The sequence below is a fragment of the Acromyrmex echinatior genome, chromosome 17 (genome assembly GCF_024713525.1).
Source record: "Acromyrmex echinatior isolate Ae372 chromosome 17, ASM2471352v2, whole genome shotgun sequence".
NCBI classification, from domain to species: Eukaryota; Metazoa; Arthropoda; class Insecta; order Hymenoptera; family Formicidae; genus Acromyrmex; species Acromyrmex echinatior.
Window position 1 is genome coordinate 6,433,094 of NC_141868.1, and position 24,323 is coordinate 6,457,416.

Here is a 24,323-nt window from a genome sequence, read left to right on the forward strand (position 1 = left end):
TTAATAGAATTGTCCATAAGATAGTAGGCACATTTTTAAACTGTGAATTTAAACTACTTAGTAAACTACGAGGCGATTCGACATTCAATTTGTACCTATGTTTTCTTATTATCTCTTACGATGCAACGTAGTCAACGAGCCAAAAGCCCTGCTTAAAAAATTAAGAAATTTCAAGAAATTCAAGATTCTTGAATTCAAGAAAAGAAATACAATGTCAAGAAATAGTCAAGACAAGAAAAACGAAATTTCTTGAAAATCAAGACAAGACAAGAAATGCTCTTTAAGACAAGAAATTTTGTCTTGATGAAACACTAACAATGTTAAGATGTCCGCTTATTGCAACAAAACATTCCAGCTTTATTGCAATGTAATGTATTTGAATAAAATAAATTTTTTACGAAGACTCTAAAATAAAAACTATTTCTATACATATATTTCACTTTAATTTTTCTACAAATCGTATTTCTAATGATATGTGCTTTTCAAAAGCAATTTTTTATGAAACCATAAAATATTCCAGTAAATATAGTATTAATTCTGAAGGATAAATTTATTCGTGAGGATAAAGCATGTATGTGTGTGGCCCGAACAAACTACACATAAATATTATCCACATTAATATAATAATACAATTGCTTAGTAAGTTAATCATGGATTAAATAAATCACGAATGATTTTTTTTAATTCGAAACCACTTCGAGTCAATTGAAATTGATTAAAAAATGACGGTATGAAATTTATCAATAAAGTTCAAGCGCTGGTTTATTCTTGCATTCACATCAGGCATAAATACATCATCGATCGTATAATTAATATTTCGATAAATCGGTTTTCAGCAGCTTAATTGCTTATCGTCTTATCCGATAATGATTATATCCAAACTCGATATTATACAATATTTTGATTTTATATTTAAAATAAATATAAAACTTAGCTAATGAAATGGCTGTCAAATAATAGATCAATAAATTTTTTATTTAAATATAAAATGAATTATATTAATTATTATATCATAAAAACAACTGTTAATCTAAAAAACTGTACTACATAAATATTGTAAAAGCTTATATTTTTATATTATTGTAACAATTAAAGAATTACAGTTTTGCAATGTTTGTGGAATATTACAAGCATATTATTGATATTTTGCAGGCATATTGTTAATTTACATTTCTGTAATATGTCTGCAATATTACATTCCAATCTTCAATATTGCAATATTGCAGCAATAGTGCTTCAATCTTCTGTGCTGTATGGGATATTACATAAAATATTTAGTCTATATTTTAATAATATTTTGAATAAAGTTTTATATAAAATGTGTATGAAATATTTATATAAATAACATTTCCAAAAATGAATATTAATAAATATTTATCATAAATATTCTGTGCTAGGATGTGTATAATATTTTAGTTGTGATATTTTTACATACTAGCTTGATCAAAAAGTTTCCGGAATTCATTCAGAAAATTCAAAATACAAGTTTATTCATCAAAAGTGATATTGTCCCCTTCAAAGTACTCTCCAGCGACTGCAACGCACTTATGCCAGCGCTTGATCCAGTTCTCGAAACATTTCTGGAACTCTATTATTGGTATAGCCATCAGAGCCGTCTTCGATTTTTCCATTACCTCCTTTCGGCTGTTAAAACGCGTTCCCCACAGGTTTTTTGACTCGATCGAACAGAAAAAAATCGCAGGGAGCCATATCGGGTGAATTCGATGGCTGTTGGATGGTATTCGTTGTTGCAAACTCATTGTTGTAAATTCAACTCCATTTTTAAAACTGTAAAAAATCGAAAACACGCGCAGAGGTAGATGTACTCAAGACGGCGTAATTTTTACAAATGTCAAGCTATGGCGATAAAATTTGATGGAAATGTCAATGATAGATGTGGCAACCTAGCCAAAAAAAAGAACTCAAATCAGCTGACTCGAGCATCACCTGGTGGTCTCTTCCGGAAACTTTTTGATCAAGCTGATATTCTATTCATTATATATATTCATGCCATTATTTTAGGAACCAAGCATATTTAAATTAACTTGATTCTTCTTCTTTTTGCGTTTGAAAATGAATTCAACATTGATAACATTACAATTGAATTCTTTTTGATTCTTTTTTAAATTTTCTGTGCTATCTGAAAAGATACAATCGCGATCTCATTCTCTCTCTATTGTAAGGTATCCGTTTTTATTTTAAAACTAGCTTAAGTAACGTTTTAAGATACTAGTACAACCATACAAGTTTGATTGACTTATGACATCTTAAGACTGTACTTAGGACAGTCTCAAATATAAAAATCAATTACGCCGAATATTGGTCTACATATAGTGAAGGAATTTTGTTCGCGTCATGCGACACAGTCGCGCTCTCGCGGCTGCAGTGCGTATTAGCGAACGGCGCGAATATAGGCGCGCATGATCGCGTATAAGTGGCGCACGTCGCACCGGTCGCGCAGTCAGTCTTGTCCGACCCGTCAAGTAGTTTGTGAGCGTCGTTCATTCCATCGGTTTTCGCGGCGCTCATATAATCTACCCGTCTCTTTCTTTCTCTCTCTCGCGTCTACGACGGACCACGTCAGACTACAATCCCATTCCACGACATCCCACATCGCGTTACTCTCCAGCTTCTTTCACGACACGGTCGCGGCTATGACCTATGACAGAGAACACGACACGTCGGCCGGCGGCGTTTCGTTTGCCGCGGTAATCGCATAAAAAGCCCTCCGTGTAACCGCTGCACGGCGTCGCGCACGAAGCCACGGGACGTCGATGAAGGTAGTGTCGACGACGGCGCGCTCGAAGTCAAGCGCGCCTCGAATCATCGAGCCGGAGAACCGAGAGAACGTGACGGAGGAGACGACAAGAAGGCAGACGAGATATATATATACGAATTTCGGTTGACAGCTGACAGTCGAGCGGCGTGAAGAGAAAGAGAAAGAGAAAGAGAGAGTGAGGAGAGACAGAGAGCCTCCTCGTTCTCGTCCTCGTCCTCGTCCTCGTCCTCGTCGTCGTGGTGCCGCGTGTGCGTGTGTGCGTGCATGTGTGCGGGTACGGGCGGCGGATCACCCGGTGCTGAGGAGGACGCGACGGCGACGGCGACGGCGACGGAGACGGCGACGGATCGCGGACGTGCGACACGATGACGGCGATCCTGGTCTCCGTGGCGGAGCTGTCCAACATATTCTCGGTGCTCGCCGTGCTGATATGCTTCTGCGGGGTCTTCCTCTTTATCATGAGGTACGTAAAACCGCGTTGTACGAGCCACTAACTAGCCCTGTCATTCTCTCTCTCTCTCTCTCTCTCTATATCTATCTATCCGTCCGTCCGTCTCTTGCCGCTTTGTCGGCTATCCTACGCGCATATCATACGCGTCATTCGCGAACAGCGTAGGTATGTGCAATGCGTACGTATAGATGCAGCTAGAGATAACAGACGAATCGCGAAGGTGGTTCGTATCGGGCCGAGGAAGCCAGTCTTTAGAGTAATTGTCCCTATTAATGTTGCTTTTGTATTTAAAGCCTATTCTACAATGTGCATTTTGTTCCATGTTTCTTGTTTTTTGCCATTTTTTTACATCTTATCTTTTCGTCTGTTATCTGATTTTTCGTTTTTTATCGCCCGAGATAAAAGTTGACGGAAGGAACAAGAAATATGATTGTCAATAAAACAGTTGCAACGAGGGAAAAAAGCAAGAGATAAAGAATAAGAAATGTAAAACAAAGACCACATTGCAGAATAATAGGCTTTAAAGTTAACTTTGGAAGAAACGAGAAATAAGAGTAGCAAGAAATGCAATTGTTAAGGCGGTTGCAAAGGGAGATAAAAAGCAAGAAGTGCATATTGTAGAATAGGCTTAAATAAGCCATAAAGACCACAAATCAGCACAAATAAATAAGAAAGTGTTTTTTTTTATACACAACATATTTACATATTTTTGAAGTTCAAAAATTACAATTTTGTGTATATCTTTAACTTAATAAAAATACTCACTTAATAAAAAATATCTTTTTTATTAAGTTAAATTATTAATGTTTATGATGAAAGATAATATTTTATTTTTTTTTAATTATTAAAGTATAGTGAATATTTTTTGTGAGATAAGTAATTTATGTAAGTCCAGTAATATCGTAAGATTTTAAGTTTGTTCATACTTGATGTGCCTTTCAAGGGGCGATGACTCTATTAATGTGTCCTCAATTTATGTGGCTATCCGCGTTTGACTCATTTTAACATATAATTGCTAAAACAGATAGTAAACGTAAGCTATTCGTTTAACAAATAAGTTAATATTGTAAACCATTATTTTGATTATATTTATAATTTCAATGTACACTCGTAACACAATGCTCTCAGCTCCAATACAAAGCAAAACAGTTTTTTGTATCTATCAAGAACGTTAAAAAACATTAACATTTTTCAGATTAAAAAGATATTGTAAGAAAAAAAATTGAAAAACTTAATATCGATTTTAAGTAGGTAAAATTAAAGCTATATATATGTAATAATTAATTCAGCAAGTTGGCTTAAAGGAATTTTATTTTCTGTGATGACATGACGTGTAGCTTGACGTCAGTGCGAATTAATTCTTATTTAAAACAAAATCAATGAGTAATGTATCAAACACGAAATTAGTGCTTTTTTAAAAAACAGTAAATTACAATATTTTTTAAATTATTTGCTTCTGCTTTCTTGAAATAGATCTTTGGGAGGTCAATCACGAATGATTAATGATCTATAGGTTCCAGATTCAATTTTGGCTCTCATATGTATCTACATTGAAAATAAAAATATATTTGTGATTATAATTGTATGATAAAATATTATTAGAAGCTTCATTTTTATGGTTATTACTATTAATTTTAGTAATAATAATAACCATATAGTATAGGTCTCTCAAACATAAAAAAAATTGTATTATAATTATAACTTATAATAATTTCAAATGTAATAAAATATCAAGACATAAATAAAATAAAGCAATTATATAAATTGTAGATTAAAAAGAAAAAAAAATTTAAGGATTAAAGTGCCATTAAGAGGAATTGATAAAAAGAATAAAAGTATGAAAACAAATGAATTATATATAATAACTTGAAAGGAGACAGGTTGAAAGCACTTTAACTATTATTACCTAACGAGACATTGTAAAATAAATTTAAAGTTTGTTCGTCGCATTAAAAACTGCATTAAAAACGAGCGCATTGGAGTGAGTAGGAGCTATGATAGGAGCACGTTGGAGCAACGAACAAACCTTTCCAAGTGATGTCATACGGGAGCTTGTTGGACGAGATACCTCGAGGCTTGTGGTTGCATCAATCGAGACGTCACGCTGGTCTCGGAGACGAGCGAGACGAGGGACACCTTTAGAGGTTAACGCTCTCGTGTTTAGCATCTTGATTAAGACCTTATAAAAGTCTAACTACAAACGATTTTGTCAAAATCTTACAAGAGGAAAAGCATTGTGATAACAGGGTGATAATTAAGTATTCGTGGTGTCCAGCGGTCCTTGAATATCCTTGGACTATACTGGAATTTTATGTTCTGGAAAATTCCTGGAAAATCTCTGATATTTCAGGGATTGCTTGGAATTTATCATTCTTTCATTCTAAAAAAAATCAGAGCGTGAAAAAAGAAAAAAATAATAAGAAGAAAAGTTGTATCTAAGTTGTATCTAAATTCTCTCTTAAAGATGCAATAGAAAATGAGAAACTTGAATTTAATAGAACATAGTAGAAAAATTGTTTGCGTTGACGGAATGTTTGCTTGATATTATTTATAAAGCAATACATAAGATCGTTCCAAATTTGTTAGCGTTTTAATTCATTCGTATAGAATCCTAGTTTAAATACAAAGCATATAATATTATGCAAATCGATAAGATCAATTCTGGAAAAACAGAATTTTTACCTAGAATGTACTTGGAATTATTCTTGAACTGACTAGACTAACTAGATTTTGCTGGACAATTAAAGGATTGTTTACACAAATTCAAAACGAAAACTTTATATAACTATAGGGTAACTATCCCTATTAATGTGCCTTTTAGCCAACTTGCTTATTACTGAATTAATTATTAAATATTGTAGCTTTAATTTTATCTGCTTGCAATCAATATTGGTTTTTCAACTATTTCTTTTTCTTATAATATTTCTTTAATCTAAAAAATGTTAATACTTTATAATGTTTTTGATAAAAATAAAAAACATGTTTTTGTCCCTATCAGTGAGTTTTCCAAGCGACGATGGCCTTATTAATGTGCTCCCAATTTGTATGCCTATCCTCATTTGACTCATTTTAATATATAATTACTAAAACAGGTAATAAATTTAAACTAATTGTTTAAGTTAATATTACATAAATCATTATTTCAATTTATTTCAATATACACTTATAACACAACATAGCTTCAATATAAGGCACATTAATAGGGACAAGCTTGAAATCTTGTACGTATTCACTGGATTCACATAAATTCTTCATATCTTTTGAAAAATATTTAAAATACTTTAATACTCAAAAAATAAAATATTATCTTCGGTATCGTATGCATTAATAATTTAACTTAACAAGAAAAAATATTTGTTCTTATTTATTTGTGCTAGTTTTCTTTATGACTTATCGAAATACAAAAGTACACTAATAGGGACAGGCACAGTAATTGGGACAATTATGTCAATTTATAATTAATAATTAATAGTTATTACTTGTCAACTTACTTTCTCTTTCACGATACTGAAATTTAAATAGCGTCTTCTCTCACTATCGTCGTATTATTACGTTTATTTACATTGAACTAATAATATAAGGTTGCTAGGAACAGCGATCTTCCTATTCTATTTATATCGTTGAATTATCGCACCTTGAATATTATTAATTTAACTGTAAATTTAACTATATGATTTGTAGTTTTTTATCGAATTTTTTCAGATTTTTAATTTATGCAACCATATTTTTTTTCCTTGGAATAAAGAAAGATTGATTACGAGCGTATCGCAATGCATTTTATATTATATATTGCATTATTATACAAGATATTACAGGTTTTATGACGTTTTTAACGTTATCAAATGGGAAAGGTTTACAGAAACCACTTCATAATAAATTCGTATAAAATCGTGATTGAAACATTATATTTTTGAAAAAATTATTTTGTATTAATTTTATTCGAGATTTATTCCGAAGAATAAATGTAAATAAAAAAAGGTTAAAAGGCATAAGAAAAAGGTTTTTTGCCAAACGCTATGATCTGAAATGAGTTTTTTCGCAGGCCGTGCTGTTAGGTAATATTCAACGGACCTTCCCTAACTGCCACCTCGGGATAGCTCCGGAAGCGATAAATGACGTCATATAGTTATGTCTTGGATTACTATCGGTGATCGATGACAAAAGAAGAGATACGAGATTCGATACGAATTGGAACGCAAGGCAACGACCATGACGTCGTTAATTGCTTGTGACAGGACAGTCGAAATCCGACCAGGAAAACTTGCGACTAAACGGAACGTGAAAGACTTAGGCTAATTCTACAATGTGCTCTTTGTTTCCTGTTTCTTTCTGTCTGTCTCTCATCTTTTTGGTCAATAAGATAAGTGACAAGAGTAGAATTAGACTTAGGCCCAGTTCCAATAACTCAAGGTTAACTTTTAACCGAGGTTCAACTTATTCATTGTCCTTTCCAATTCTAGAAGATTGGAAAGAGATGAAAAACAAGTGCCATCTCGACTAACTCCGAGTTCATTGAAATTGGCCAATCGCATCAATAAGTAAAATAACAAATGCAATTGGTCAAACTAACTGTCGATTAAAGTTAATCGGAGTTGGTCGAAGTGGTTCTAGGGAGTGCGGAAACATATTCGATGTTTGATCAAGTGACGCGATAGCGTCTCACTTCAAGTGTTAGATACATTTTTCATGAGTACATTCTAAAAAAATGTTGGTGTGGTTAAACGTTATATACGTGCTTTTCAGTAAGAGACTTAGGTGACACAGTGAATCATTACAACCTAAAGCCTAATTTACAATATGCTGTTTGTTCTCTCCTGTTTCTTGCTTTTTATCACTTTTTACTTTTTACCTTTTTGCCTCTTACTCAATTTCTTCGTTTTTTGTCATGAGATAAAAGTTGACAAACTTAAAAAAAAAAAACAAGGAATATATTATAAAAGAAACGATTATCAATAAAACGGTCACAAAGAAAAAAAATGCATAAAGGAAAGAGCAAAAAAACAGGAAGCAAAGAACATAGAGAAAAGTTTCTTTAAGTTAAATAAATTTATTGGAATAGTCCAACCAAATGGATGTTCAAATTAAAAATGTGATTATATGCATTAAAACTAAACTTTTTAATTAAACAAAATATGTTTCATTTAAAATTAAATTTGTTTTCAATGAAACAAATGTAAATAAAACTCTCGAATCCAAACAAATCTTTTTCTCTGTGAACACATTGTAAGATTTATTGTTTGCCAACGTTAAACAAAGATGGAATGATTTTTATGTTACGCTGTGTTTCTTATTGGAAAGTATCATGTTATTTCCTGTTCCTATTGCCTGCAGTTTTTAATTAGGCATTAATTATACTTAAGCTTTAGTTATACTTTATTAAATATCAAAAATAATAATTAATATTCAAAATTATTATTTTTATCTTTGATAGAAGCTTCAAAGCGCTGCACGAAATTAGGTATGTCTTGAACGGTTGATCCTCGCGGAAAACACGAAACACTAACAACAAGCTCCTCTTTCACCTCGGATACTAAGTTTTTTATCAAAATGATAACTGGTACTGGTGGCATAATGAAATTACGTGTAATATAGGAACGTGTATCTTATTCCGCGCAAAACGAAATTCCAGGCTGTGTTTGTAAACTTCGAAATTTTTCGAAAGACGAAGCAGGAAAGAAGGGAAGATCAATCTTTTGTTTCTACCGATATATTAGATGCGCAACTAAGTTCTCGCTGTTATTTTGATGGAAATGCCATCAAAATAACAGCGAGAACTTAGTTGCGCACCTAATAGATTAATTTTAATCTCGGTTTGACTTACTTGTTGTCTTTTTCTATATACAGAAAAAAATTTCTATATACAGAAAAATATATAGTATATATATATAATATACAATATACGCAAATAAATAATTATTTGTTTCAACATACCGAGAATGAATATATATACTAATATATATATATATAATATATATATATATATTATATAGATATACTTATGATATATATACTAAATTTTAATAAATATTTATTTAAATAGTGTCAACTAAACATTTACTTACAGTAAATAAATATTTATCCGAAAAAGAAATGGTAGTTAAATTAATGGTTCTTGTATCAAATAAATATATATCTTTGTATTTGTTAGTAATTATTTAATTGGCACTATTCAAACAAATGATTTATTAAAATTTAGTACATTTTTTTAATAAAGTATTTCAAACGTTCGTATATCCTGTTCATATATTCATAAATCTGTCATAACACTGAGAAAAAAATGGTTGGAATAAACATAATTTAACTATAATTTATAGTCATTTTTTGGGACATAAATTTATAACTGTTTTGACTATATGAATTATAGTAACCTGTACACTACATTATGATCACAACGACGATAATATGTATATTTATTCAATTACATTGTATGGTTATCTTACACATAAATCATATTTGAATATAGTAGTAAATTGTAGTATAAAATATTGTAACAAACATAATTAAAAGTACATAGAATCATACATCTATTACTACTAAGATTTGGAAATTGGTAGCAAAGTAGACTATTAGTAGATGATTATTGCGAAATCATATGACAAATATAACTAAATTATTAATTAAATTATTATTATTTTAAACGAAATAATTTGATAATTGTGATCAAACAATTCTTTTTATGTAATAAAAAAATTTATCCGGTTATATCCTAATGGAAAAAAAAATTTTGTTATTATTTTTATTTTTCCATTTCAATTTATTATTTACTGTTTTGCATACCTATATTCTATCTTATTAACTATAAGTAATTATTAAAAAACGACCTGCGATCTACGACCTATGATCCTTAGAACGGTAGCCTACATTTACGCTGAGCTAATCGCTCGTGATCGAGACATTGTCAACGTTACTTACACTTTCTACTGTAACCATTCTTAATTTCATGGCTCTGCTGCCATATTATTATTATAATATTTGAGGAGTTTACATAAAAAAAGAAACGAAATAATACCCTGGTATTTATTAATAGTTAGGAAATGATAATTACAAAGCGATTGTCCTCAGTCTCGAGAGATCGTCCGACCGTGGCATGTTTCGTCTCGTTGCGATCTGAGTGTTGCGTGTTTTATTTTTAGCATGTGTGACCGGCTTTGACTGTAATATAATTCTTATTCCTGTAGTTTTTTTTTTAAGGGAAATGTTAAATTATTATTTATGTAACTATGGTCAAATATACTATTGCTACACGGAAAAAAATATTTGGTTGAATTAACTGGAATTGTGGTGAACGATCCAAAATTCTAGTTAGGCTTATTAGATTTCTGGTTAAATTTAGATTGATAGAAGGTTAGATTCTATTAGGTGTTGGAATTAATTCGTAGCGTTTTTTAATGAAAGAATGTTATTTATTTCACATGAGCATTAAAAAATACATTAATGAAAGTACTTCCCATCACTTGTAAAACGCTACGAATTAATTCCAACACCTAATAGTTATTTCAACTAGAATTCTGGTAGATTTTGAAATTGGTTATTTTAATCAGAAATCTGATAGATTTAACCAAAAATTTAGTAACTCAACTAGAATTTTGGGTCTTTCATATTTTCCATCACAATTTCACTTAATTCAATCAAATCTGTTTTTTCCGTGTATAGTATTGCCAAACATTTAGTGCAAATAATTACTTTCACAATTATTTTCTTTTTAATTTTTATAATTTACTTTGACTATTAATTTTCTTTTTAATTTTTATATGTATAGTAAATTTGACCAATTAAATTTGTAGCTAGAAATACAGTTAAATGTGCTATTAATATAGTTACATTATTTGAAAATGACAGCAGATTTTTCCATTTTTAAAAATATATTTTTTATATATTGTTACCAATAGTAATTGAATATTGAAAAAATGGTTATATTCATTATAATTATGATTGCAATTATCACATAAAAATTTTATATTTTACTATATTAATATTTGAAATTATCACAATTTATAGTACAATTTTTGTACGGTTCATGAAACTACAATATATATATATATATATATAAAGTTATTGTTATTAACATTATAGCAATAATAACTATAAAAATGATGCTCCTAACCATAATTATTTTACTATGCAATTATAGTTACAAATACGATACTTTTTTTCAGTGAAATTCATCACAAGCATAAATTTATTCAAAATATATTTTGAAGTTTAATAGGTTTAATACTTCAATTAAGATTATTAAATTAAAGCAAATTCCATTTGCTTGTTATATAAAATCGCTTCTTTAAAAAAAAATAAATTCTTGTTTTGAGTAAAGAAGATTGATTCTTCTTTCTCTTCTCCTGCCTTATCTTTCGAGAAATTTCGAAGTTTAACACAGTCTGGAATTTCATTTCGCGCGGAATAAGACAAACATTCCTATAATAATGTAATTTCATTACACCATCAGTACATAATGCACTGAGAGAAAAATGTCGAAATATTGCGAAGCAAATGTTACTTACGAAATTTGATTGTAATGACAAAATATACAATACATTTCTGTGAACTGTATCTCATTAATTGCAAAAAATTAAAATAGATGACTTATTTGCTATAGGAATAAAATGTTATTTCACCCGTATAATAAATATATCTATCACAAATATATCTTTAAGTATCTTTTTCTCATTGTGATTTTTTTTCCAAAATTTACAATAAATATCATATAAGATTATTAATAAATATTACACAAAAAATATTCTTATTGTCAGTTAAAGATTACTTAAAAGAAAACAATAAATAAATAAATTGAGTAATCACTTTTCTTAGTAACAGAATGATATTTTTCTGTCTGTACTTTTAAAAATTTGAAAAAGATAAAGAGCAGATCAAACCGAGATTAAAGTTAATCTACACATTAATAGAAATGAACACGAGTGTGTGTTCTATTTCTCTCTCTCTCTCTCTCTCTCACGGACGACACGGCCGAGACGTTTCGAGAGTCGACAATTTAGTTGAAGTCAACAGTCGCGAAGTTCCGCGCTTCCGGATGACGACGACGACGACGACGACGACGACGACGACGAGAGACGACAACGGCACAACGAGCGATAAGTATCTCTGATTTTCTCGAGTGACGCAGCCACTTTCGTGCTCGGGGTCTCGAAAGTAGGAACGAAAGAGTCTCGAAAGCTAAGTCGCACTGTTTGTAAATCGTGAAACTCCTCGCAATCGCGAGCAGTAAATTCCCTCATCGACGTTGCCATCGTTATCATCGTCGACCGCTTTGTACGTCATCTCGCGCTCTCCTTCCTCCTTCTCGACTTTCGCGAATCATCGCGATTATCACGATTCTTGTTGAATCGGGATGAGGTTCTTCTGCAGGTTCTGAAGTCATGCGCTTATTTCGTATCCGATAAATGCGTTTCACATTTATTCTCACATTTTGCTGTTTCGGCTGAATTTTACGACTCGAATCTTGCCTTGAATTGCGAATCTTCGAAATTCATAATTTGAGATGTCGAATGCTTCATCAAAATATTTCTTTTAATAGCCGCGAGGCCATCAGTAATTTTTCGTGTAATAAAACGGGGAAATTATCAGTCGTCAAGGATACTTTACGTGTCATTAATTAACGTTAAATTAATGTGATTTTTTTATGAAAGCTGTTTCACGAAATGCTCGCGATCACTCGTGTCATGGTAGATTTACGAAATTGTAGAGAAAATCAATGCAAAATTACAATTTTAACACATCGGCTTTGACGTTGATTAGAACTGTGATGTAAATTTTCTTTCTATGGAACAAAAATGATATATGGATGAATAGGAAGAATTATTAATGAATGAAATTTAACCTTCGGCATGCAAAGCTGAAAAACCCGTTTCTTATTCTTAATTCTTCTTTATATATGGATATTAAATATTTTTTATCCTTGATTATTATGACGTATTACGGGACGAGGTGTTACATTCACAATTCTGAGATGTCTACTTTTGCCAATATAAATTAACTTTAGTTTCGTCCAACTTACTCTGCATCTTTTTCTACTTCTAAGAATTAGAGGAAGATTAAGTGTAAGTTGAAGTCTGAGACACTGTTGAAATGGAACAGGAAATAATAGATTTCAATCTAAAACTTTGGATCGCTCAGCAAAATATTAGATGCGCAACTAAGTTCTCGCTGTTATTTTGATGAAAATGCCATCAAAATAACAGCGAGAACTTAGTTGCGCACCTAATATATTTTTCCATGCAGGGACAAAAGGATTTTGCCGAAAGATCTAAACTTTTACTGGATTTAGATCTGAAAATAAATTTGTTGGAAATTAAAAAAAATGATGAACCGCGCAACAAAAAATGTTTTTATTCTAGCAACCAGTCTGAATTTGATCAAATGACCAGGTCCTGCAATCGAGGATTAAAGTTAATCTACATTGGTGGGATTAAACGGGTATGAAGTGCCTCATAACTCCGAATTTGTCTTTCTAATCGTACAACTGTCTTCCTCTGATCCGCTTCACCGAATTACTTTTGTCGTAATAGAGTTCCTTTGGGTCTCAAGGCCGCAAGGTCATTGACAGCCTGGTTTCAGACTTGGTTTCGAACCCGACTCGGTAGCAACAGTTAGTCGTCTGCATGTTAATCGCCATCGTTTAACTGTAAATGATCATTTTAATTTTTATTATTCCGTGTCAGTTATTTGCGTTCCGTCGTCATCGTCCCTATTCTGTAGCAAGAAATTAAATGTTGACCGCTATAGTTAATCATCGCATATCCGATTCTGCTGATCATCTTAATTCTGAAATTAGCAACTTTCGATGAACCGCTTTCATGCATATCTGATTTCTTTTCACCATTCCTCGATTGATTTATATTGGCAGAGGCTGACGGTCTTGGGGATTCTATTCGCGAAGAGTTTTTGCATTTTTCTGCTAGCTCTTTAGCATTTTTAATCAGAAGTAAGAATTATTTTTTGCTGCGATTATCAGAACGAGCAATAATTTCTGCAATATTAATTTTGGTTTCTTTGCTATTAATAGATACAATCTCGGAGATTAAAATAAACCAGGATATTTATTGGTAGTCTCTAAATCTGAATTGGATAGTCATTAATTAATCCAGTGACATACTTGGCTCTGAATAATTAATGAAGTTTAATTAAAAAAGGAAGAATATTTGAGCATTATATATTAAAATACTGATATTTGCATGTTAATTTCAATTTCCTAATATTACATTCACTGAATTTATTCACTAAAACAAGATTAGTTAGATCACATAATAAAGATTAGATAGGTCAGAGATTTCTCACATTTTATTCACTGTTTCAGATTTAGAGAGTACCTGAAAAAATGGGAAAAATTTGAAAAACTTGGAATTGATTTTCTAAAAATAATAAGAATGACGCCTGACCTTCTTGGAATATTCCATCATTCTTAGATTTACAAATAACTATCCGCCAAAGTCTTTAACGATTTTTTTTGGTATGACGATAACGATAAATTGATTAATATGCCCCACTGATTCATTCGAAGGTTCTAAAAATAGAAGAAAAAAAAATATCTCATAACATTTCCTCATTCTTGGATTTATAAATATAATTAGCATTCAAGCGTGTAACGATTTCTCGGATTGAAACAATAAACAGCTTAAATTGCCCATAATTATCGCAGCGTAATTATACGAAATTATTCGATAATGCACATCATTGATAACCGGCTCGTCGGTCGTCGATGAATAGCTCGAATTGCTGCGGCGAATTGCCGAAATCTGAAAGACGTGTATTCTGTCTGATCGCAGGAACATGATGGTACTACGTGTCCACGGCGACGACTTGATGTTCGGCGGCGGCAGCGGCGTGATAACGCATTCGCCGCGCATACCGCAAATGGAGATGATGAAGGTCCACATTCCCTTCACCTTCAAGCTTCATGAGAGCTTCAAGAGCACGTACGCTGGTAAGTCCTCCGCCTTTTACGCCTCTTTACACGTCACTCCGAGTCTGATCCTCCATGTCCTCGCGCGTTATGAGTCCTCGGCTGGGTCAACCGCAGCAAGACTCTACCTCGTGATTTATAACTGTTTGCTTAGCGCGGCGTGTCGCAAGATCTCTACCTCTTGTAACAGATTTCTTATGCTTGTGTTTTCTTAATGTTACGGCGACTCACGTTTCGCCTGGAAACCTGGAGACGTATAGGAAGAGCGACGTTTACAGGTGAAAAAATATATTATATATGTGACGAGGAAATGAGAAACTCGATTTCCACTTTGCTCTCTTCTGCCGGTATATCTCTCTCTAGGAAGCATTGAAAGAAAATTTAACACAGACTTGCCATAAAATTGGAAATCGAGCTGCAAAATTTTCATTCTTAGCTTCAAAAAAGTTTAAATTGTTAGGTGTTGGAATTAATTCGTAGCGTTTTTTAATGAAAGAATGTTATTTATTTCACATGAGCATTAAAAAATACATTAATGAAAGTACTTCCCATCACTTGTAAAACGCTACGAATTAATTCCAACACCTAATATGTATATATTGGCACATTTAATTGCTTCCTCAAGAAAATATTTCCAAATCAAGATGAAAGTACAAAAAAATGTCAAAATATTATTAAAAGCAGGGAAAATCGTGAAATTGTATCTGAATATCAGAGAAAGTTACTTGGAGCTTCTCTTTCAGGAATTTGTGACAACTATGTAAAAATCACAAAGCGTCGTCGGATAATAAACTCCGAAAAAGAGTTTTTGTTCCGCATTCTGCGTTAAAAAGGGAAATCGTTCTGCTATCATAACACTCGCGTTTCCAAATCTTATTCGCCACGATCCTTCATACGCACGATATTTCGTCACATTGCGCAATCATGGCGTGACGGCGAAAATAAATAAAAAAAATCTTAACTCTCTATAATTGGGCAATGAGAGGCTAGGAAATTTTTAGCAAAAGAATAAATTCTCTTTCGGCATAGGTGAAGGTTGGTGGATGCGGGCGACCGCGGGCGAGTCCGGCTGTACAGATCGCGAGTTGGAAAGAGACCACGAAGAGACGACGGAATAGCGAGTTCTTCGGCCCGGTCGGAAAGTGGGTTATCTCGATAGTGCGCGAGAAAAAGACGAGAGCGTTGGGTGTAATTGGCATGCCAGGTGAAGCCAGGACAGCGACGGCGGAGGCGCACCGGCGCTGAATTACGAAACGCGCCACCTTGACCGCACCGTTGTCGCAGTCGGGTCACTGCGAGTGGCTTGACTTTTATCGGCTGTTATTAATCGCGTCCTTTACCGAGGAGAGCCCGCCCCGTTCTCGATCCCCTGTTCTCTCGAATTTTTCCTTCTTCTTCTTCTTCTTCTGACCAAAGGAATACTGTTGCATAATTGGCGTCAGAAATATCTTGGCACTATGCGTTTTTAGCCACTTTCTGCTCGATCCGGGATATTTAATTCAATTCAATTGTGTATTTATAGAATTATACCTGAGATATACTAAGAATACTGTTAAGTTTGTAGTAGGATAGTCAGGTTATACCTAATTTGAATTATTTTTTATCATTTCTATACACAGAAAAATATACGCCGTTATTTTAATTGGAGATAATCTAGGAGGATGGTATTAATGAAACAAATATAGTTTTATTAAATTTAATTAATTATAAATCAAGAACATGGCGTGTTGGTTTCATTATTAATAGTGTTGTTGCATTAACAAAATTATTTTCAATAATGCTGTTGATGTAGCATCATTTTTTATCAGTATGTGCATGTAAAAAATCTATTATAAATTTATTAGAAGTATTCAAAATATAAGCCTACTAAATTTAATACCTTGATTAAAATTATTAAATTAAAACAAATTCGATTTGCTTATTATATATGTATAAAATTGCTTCTCCGATCAATTTTATAACATTAAAAAAAATAAATAAATAAATTCTTATATATTTTGAATACAAAATAAAGTTTTTCTAAAATTTATAATAGATATATTTTAAAATATTTTTCTGAGTGTATACGAAAAGAACGGTTTTGCTGAAGCATTTAAAGGTTTAACTAGATGCAAATCTAAAAATAATTTAGATTTATGAAGATAATTATGTAAGACGAACTGGTTGTTAGAACATCAGAACTTTTTACAGCATTGCTCATTACGCTTGAATTTCCTTACATAATTATTTTGACGGTCGAACGAAATTATTTTTAGATCTGTATCTACCTTTCGAAATATTTCAGCAAATTTTGAAATACTTTAACAAAATCGTTCTTTTCTTGTATATAAAATATTCGAAATATTCGCATTTCGAAACACAGCTTTCCATTAATGCATCCTTTCCTTCGCCCGAGTTGCAAGATCTTAATTTTTTGTCCCTTTCTCTTTCGTCCTTCTTTGTATTGAAAAATGAAAGGAATAACAATTTAGGTCAAATTGTATTGATAGAGTTAATTTGGGATTAATACTAGTGGAATTTACTGGATCTTATTGTGCAACGCTCTGAATCAAATTATGCGGAGTTGTAAAAAAAAAAAAAAAAAAAAGAAAAAAAAAAAAAACGGAAACCTGAGACTGTCGGAAAGAACACTTCGTGTAACCCTCACGGTCACTCACGAGAGCAGAATACGAAAACGTTGATCGCCCTTGATTCGTATAAGACGAAGCTTGATATATTCTGTAGAAGCATCGATATTCAGTGTTTAAAGCACACAAATGTAGATATATATATATATATTGTATAAATAAACAAAGTTATCGATTCCGTTTCGAGTGAGTGATCCGTATGTATACTTTTATCAATAAACGCGTGCATTTATTTTTGAGATTTTTTTGTGATATATGTAAAGTAATGTACTACAAATACATGCATTACGATAAGAGTGAAGTGTGAACGAAAACCGGTATCTGAGATACGAATACCGAAGTAATTTCAGCCGCAATTGTGCGTCACTGTCTTTTTTTAAATCGTAATATAAAACCTTTGATTATAAAATATTAAAACTTGCGATATTATCTCGATATTACTGTTATTATGTCATTGAATTGACCGATTACAAAATAAGACAGATTCGAAGTGTATTTTCAATGTGTGTTTCTCACTGAAAGGAATTACGAGAAATAATTTTTCTTCGTATGATTTCTTCTGTTAGAGATGCATCAGAAATATGCTGCAAATTCGATTGATTTAGCAACATTTCTCTCGAGAGGAGAAATAATAGTATTTGATAATAGTAATAATAATGTTAATCAGAATCATAATAATGACTTGCATACATTTAGAAATTATAATTGAGCAATGTCTAAAGTTATAAAAGAAGAAGAAAGAAAAGAAAAAATATTACAAAATCATAATTCCAAAAAATTATCGGTATTTCGTACCATTTTGCAGTAATCGATTTTTATATTAAATTAAAGAACACATGCATATATACAGGGTGGCACAAATAAAGTTATATAAACTAATATATGTCATATACGTCATAATATATCTCAGGAATCACAATTTAATTTTTGGAATTTTTTCAAAGAGGCGACTGGGGATGGGTAACTTTCAAATGTTTCAAGTTTCCATATTCAGTAAAGTAAAATTTCCATATTCTATGAAAAACGTAATACATACATACAAAATGTTTATTTCTTATTACTTGCACTCCATTGAAGTTATTATTGTTATATACTATTATCAATTTTATTTAAATTATTAAATCGTTTTAAAACACACACACACACACACACACACACACACACCATAAATATTTCAAAAACAAAAATTTAACATTCATGAAGTTTCATGCAAATCTGTACAGAATTTAATGGAAAATGTACTAAATTTTATGAAAAGTACACTAAATTTCATACATATGAGCATAAATATACTTACATGTAATGTCATTAAATCACTGAAATTTCTGGTTGAAAATGGATGAATTTTTTGGTTTTAAAAAATTTATTAGAATTCTGATTGAGATAACCCGAATTCTGGTTGATACAATATTTGTGATAAAATCTACTAGAATTCTTATTTGTATCACAATAATTATATAGTTATACAGTTAGCTTAACTAGTAGATTTAATCAGAAAATTTTGATTCGTTCATTTTCCACCAGAATTACTAAGACACTAGATATATAGGTATTTCTATCCGCCATCTTGGTTCCTCTTGATTAATAGGTTACGTTTAGTGACAAAGATAAATGTTAAGAAGAGCCCAAATTTTGATAAAAATACATTGAATCGATGCGTTTTTTGCGCAAAAATAAAGATTTGACAAGAAAAAAGTATCGCTCTGTTCCGCGAATCGAAATATTAAATCGATTCGAAATATATTTTTATTAAAATTTCAGGTGAGCGGGCTCTTTTTACATTTACTTCTGTCACTAATCGTACCATAACAATCAAGTAAAGTCAAAATGGTGGATAGGAATACCTACATATCTACTGTCTTAGAATTACTTAATTCAATCAGATCATTTTTCTCGGTGATTAAATTTAACTTATTTTTGTGTAAAACTTAAAAGTACATATTGAATTTTATTTTATTTTTTCTGCACATTTTAACAGTGCATATTATTGGTACAGACACGAGTACTAGATATCCCACCTTTTCAGATGAATTGGTATACCGGCCAGTCTCTCCCCCCCTGCTCGACATGGCGAATATACGGGCACGTTCCTCGAGACCGAGTCGCCGGCTTGCAGCGCAGGTTACGCAAGTTGCGTAATTGCGTGCGCGTGTCGCAATTGCGGGCCCCCAAGATGTCCTCTCGTGCGCGCGCATGATCCAATCGCGATTGCCGCCTTTCGCAATTCGCGCGAGCGAACGAGCGAGCGTTCCTCGTGCCGTGTCTCCCGATATTCCCCCCCTCCTCCCTCCCCCCTTCCCCCCGAGATCGAGATCCGAAACGGATCGGTCACTCGCGATTTCGTCCATTGCCGCCGTTATTTATGAAACAAACCGGTGCTCGCCGGTGTTAACATTGACATTAAAGCCATCCTCTTCCAGTCTTGCGCAAAAATCACTGGGGGACAGATTCGCGGGTGCTCGAAATTTACGCGATTGACGGACTCGTGCCTGCCGATCGCGTAAATCATTCGCGCCTCGCATTCGAATTGCATGTTTGCGCGCGCTAATTAACGCGACGCCTGATCGGGAAAGTTAGATTTGTACATTATTATACGCGTATTATTACGGCGTAACGCGGTCTATTTGCATCGTTAATGCGGAACGGAACGGAACGGAAAGAAACATTGGAAGAGCAATTTTGCCGAAGAATCTAAAAGTTTAGCTAAATACAGCTCGGAAAAATAGTTTAAGTATGACGACGAAATTGGTTGCAAGAATGTCAAAATGTTTTCAGTATATACTTAAGATTTTCTGCAAAATTATCTTCAGGTCTGTATCTATCAAATTTTTAGATTCTTCAGCAAAATTGCTTTTTCAGTAAAGGGATTACAATGCACGTTTACACTGAGGGAAAAATGTACTCAATTTTAATAGAGAATTCTTGTGTAGACATCTCATTCAACACTTAAGTTTTTAACATTCGATTTCAACGGACTCTACATTTTTTTCTATGGACTTAACACGGTTCTCTGACCGATGAATTAATTTTTATCGTAATAATCGATGTATTCACGTTTTTTACTTATTTATGTATACTACAAGTTGTTAACGTTTGACATCTCTTATTACAATTATTGGCTTAATCGTTGTTTCCCTCTCACTTGTTATATAAAATAATTTTCGGATAGATTTCGGAATTACATCTAATATTGCTCCTTTCTGACCGTTTTTCTTTTAAATTTTTGCTTAATAAATAATTGTTTAAATAATAATATAACATTTATTTATGGTAAATAAATATTTGCTAAATAAAAAGTGTAACAGTTAAATCAAATTAATGGCTCTTGTACTAAATAAATAATATATGAACAATTATAAATCGAAATTATATAAGAATAATGATGAGAATAAATCAATTAATAGAAATAATTCTGTTTTCGGTCAAAGCGAGTCTTAGTATTTAATAATACTAAATAAATGCAAATATATGTATTATCTCAGTTTTATAAATCGATAAATACGGTTTATCGGACTTGAAATGCAATCACAACTAAAGTTGAAATTAACATCTTAAATTGATCATTCATTTAATGATGCTAATAAGTATCTTAGATAAATAATTTATCTTAGAAACTTATAAATAATTTATCGCAAAAAATATTACTTCATAAATGAATATAAATATGTTTACATTTAATAAATATTCAACTGGCGCTATTCAAACAAAGTAATTAAAATTTAGTATATTTTTCTCTCCAGTATATACTGGAAAAATTTCAGGTTAAAAATGAATGAATTAATGTAGATTCTGATTGCATATAAATCCGAATTCTAGTCGAGATAACCCAAATGTCCAATTACGATCGGAATTCTGATTTATATAATCGGAATCGATATGTATATATTGATTCATTCATTTCCAACCAGACATTTTTTCAGCATATAATATTTTAAAACGCAATGGCGATCGTAATGGTACTTTAATTCGACGGTATTTCTCTTTCTAATTCCTTCGTCATTTTATGCTAACATTATCGCAATTGGAAAAAAAACACTATCGATGACATTTGTGATAAATTGCCTCGAGTGACTAACGAGATATGCTTAATAGATATATCATAAAATTCTATTGCGATTTGTTGTGGCCATTTCTGTGAGACAATAAAATACTCTTGCGTGCAATAATTTTACTGCATTTTTTTCTTACATCATCGTGTGACCAGATCACGATAGCGTTTTATATTACTTTGTCATTATCGCGCGATGAAGATAATAGTAAATAGTACAAAAGCTGTAGTTGTAGATAGTAAGAAGAAAGTGGATATCTAAAAAAAAGAGTAAATAATCGTTCGAGTGAGTGGTTACCTCGATACTTCTTAAGTTAATCGGTTGATGGCCGATTTTGGACGTCATGAGTCATTCGCGAAACAAAAAGAATGCGACATTGAAATTCACGTGACACACAATTCCGTTCTTCCCGTGTAAGAAGGGTTTGCGCAACAATAGAGAGAAAACGAGACTGATGCATCAGGAACGATCACACGATGTTAATGTTGTTTAACTTATTTTTTATTTTTTATATTTTTCTGGTTCTTAGAACTAGAAAATGATCAGAAGTAAGTACATCGAAGTTAAAGTTAATTGCACTAAAATGCAATCTTTTCCCTTTCTTATATTGGGTCATTTAAAAAGTATCCGCGGTTTTTTCATTCAAAAATTGAACAAAAAACCGCGGATACTTTTTAAATGACCTAATATAATTATTTTTGCATTATTATAACGTTTTTTAAATGAGGAAAGTCAATAATCCTGCAAATGATTTTAATGATTGTGCGATTTAGCCACGAATTTCCTAAATTCCTTTGTTAACAATTCTCATTTAAAATATAATAACGCAAAAAAATTATGAAAAAATTACGTATATTCTCTAAATTTTTTGGAGTTGGAATTTCACTTTAAAGAACAAAATTGAACCAGTTTTGAAAAAGGGTAGCTCAATTTTCAATATTCGAGAGTGAAATTTTACTCTTCATAGTGACAATTCACTGTAAAAGTTTTAAACAGAGAAAGGGAAAACGTAGTTTATGATGTTGTAAAAAACTTAAAAATATTCTTCATAATTTCTGAGATATAAACCTTTATGTGGAAAGTGAAAACGATTTCGGCAATTTTAGCCTAATTGCACTCTCGCGCGAAGTTTCACAATTGAACCGGCAGATCGGAAGTTGACAATTCCATATTTACCTGCCCGATTGCGTATGAAACTGTCGGGTTTGGAAATATTTTGCTTTTACCAAGCGAAGATTTCCGTTAATATTGAGCGACATTACACAATTATTCGACAGAAATGTGTTTCAGTGATTGGGAAATCCAGTTTTGAATAAATTTACGGAAACATGAAGAAGTGCAACAAAGTTATTTCCTGTTCTGGTGATATCATGATTTTAAAGATGGCGCAATGCACAGAAATGGTTCGTGGCGTATAAGATCTTATCAACGCATCCCGTCGAAATTTTGCTCCTACTTTAAATCCTAGTTTTAAGAATATATGTATAGACTCTAGAAGTTTTAATCTTATGATTCATCTCCTACGTAGAGCCTCTAAATGGCAGTTATCGAAAAATACGTTACACTCATATGGATGTTAGAAACCAGATTTCAATATGCAAACACGATTGATGATTCTTAACTTTCTTTTCCGTTTTTAAAAACTTCCTTGAAATAAGATTAAACATTTCGCGTTCCGAGAAGAATGAGAAACATTATTAAATTGTCTCTATTCTGAAGTAATCTACATACGTCAGCACCACGATATCTTGTCCGTGTTTATAATAAAGAAAAAAGAAGTAGCGAGAAAATTGCAGAACGTGACATTTGGAGGCATTTAATATCATCCTATCTGTCAAGTTTAATTTATACGCAGTTAACGTTAGAGAACAAACGTAATGTCGTTCCCCTATTTTGTTCTTTTGTAATATTCATTTTTTAATTATATTCAAGTTAATGATATCACAAGTGATAATTTATTAACGTAAGTTTAACACTTTAAGTTTAAAACACTTATGAAATCATGAAGACAATTTACAAAATGGGAAAAATCTTTAAATTAAAAATCTTTTAATTTATATTCAAGTTAATGATATCGCAAATGATAATTTATTAATTTAACGTAAGTTTAACGTAAAACACTTACAAAATAATGAAGACAGTTTACAAAATGGGAAAAATCTTTAAAAGAGACATTATGTGACTATCTGAATGTGATGATGAGGTGAGTTTGTATCTATACTTTTACAGAATTTGAATTCTTCAGATTTATTTGGACTTCTCATGCTTGACTTTATAGAAAATTCTTAATGTATTGAGAAGTTTCTATTTATAAATACATATTCTTCTAGCAATACTTTTGCGTTGATCCTGTCCTTGTGAATATTTACTATCGGTTTACTAGCATCTTTTCCTTGATTTGCAAATATCTCTAGGGACACTTTAACCATTTTGAAATAACTAGAAAAATTCTTGACACACATTGAAAAACGTTTTCTAATGTGTGTCTTGCCGAACATTAACA

General features: G+C 31.9%; 1 protein-coding gene and 1 long non-coding RNA gene across 4 annotated transcripts in view; one reads left to right on the forward strand and one right to left on the reverse strand.

Annotated features, from left to right (window-relative positions):
• Positions 1-748: 748 nt before the first annotated feature.
• LOC147906932 (uncharacterized) lies at positions 749-2,290 on the reverse strand. The gene is made up of 2 exons (XR_015547861.1): positions 1,436-2,290; positions 749-1,249 (listed from the first exon to the last, which is right to left on the reverse strand). It is a non-coding gene; the product is annotated as an uncharacterized LOC147906932 (long non-coding RNA).
• A 161-nt stretch (positions 2,291-2,451) lies between these two features.
• The window catches only part of LOC105145318 (cell growth regulator with RING finger domain protein 1), a 38,081-nt gene continuing 16,209 nt past the window's right edge, over positions 2,452-24,323 (forward strand). Inside the window, exons 1-3 of one of the 3 annotated variants that reach the window (XM_087414904.1) lie at positions 2,452-3,242; positions 8,662-8,688; positions 15,008-15,165. In XM_087414904.1, the coding sequence (XP_087271030.1) occupies positions 3,145-3,242; positions 8,662-8,688; positions 15,008-15,165 (283 nt within the window). In that variant the 5' untranslated portion in view covers positions 2,452-3,144. The remainder of the gene's footprint in view (positions 3,243-8,661; positions 8,689-15,007; positions 15,166-24,323) is intronic. The other 2 variants (XM_087414903.1, XM_011054781.2) reach the window with 2 other exon arrangements.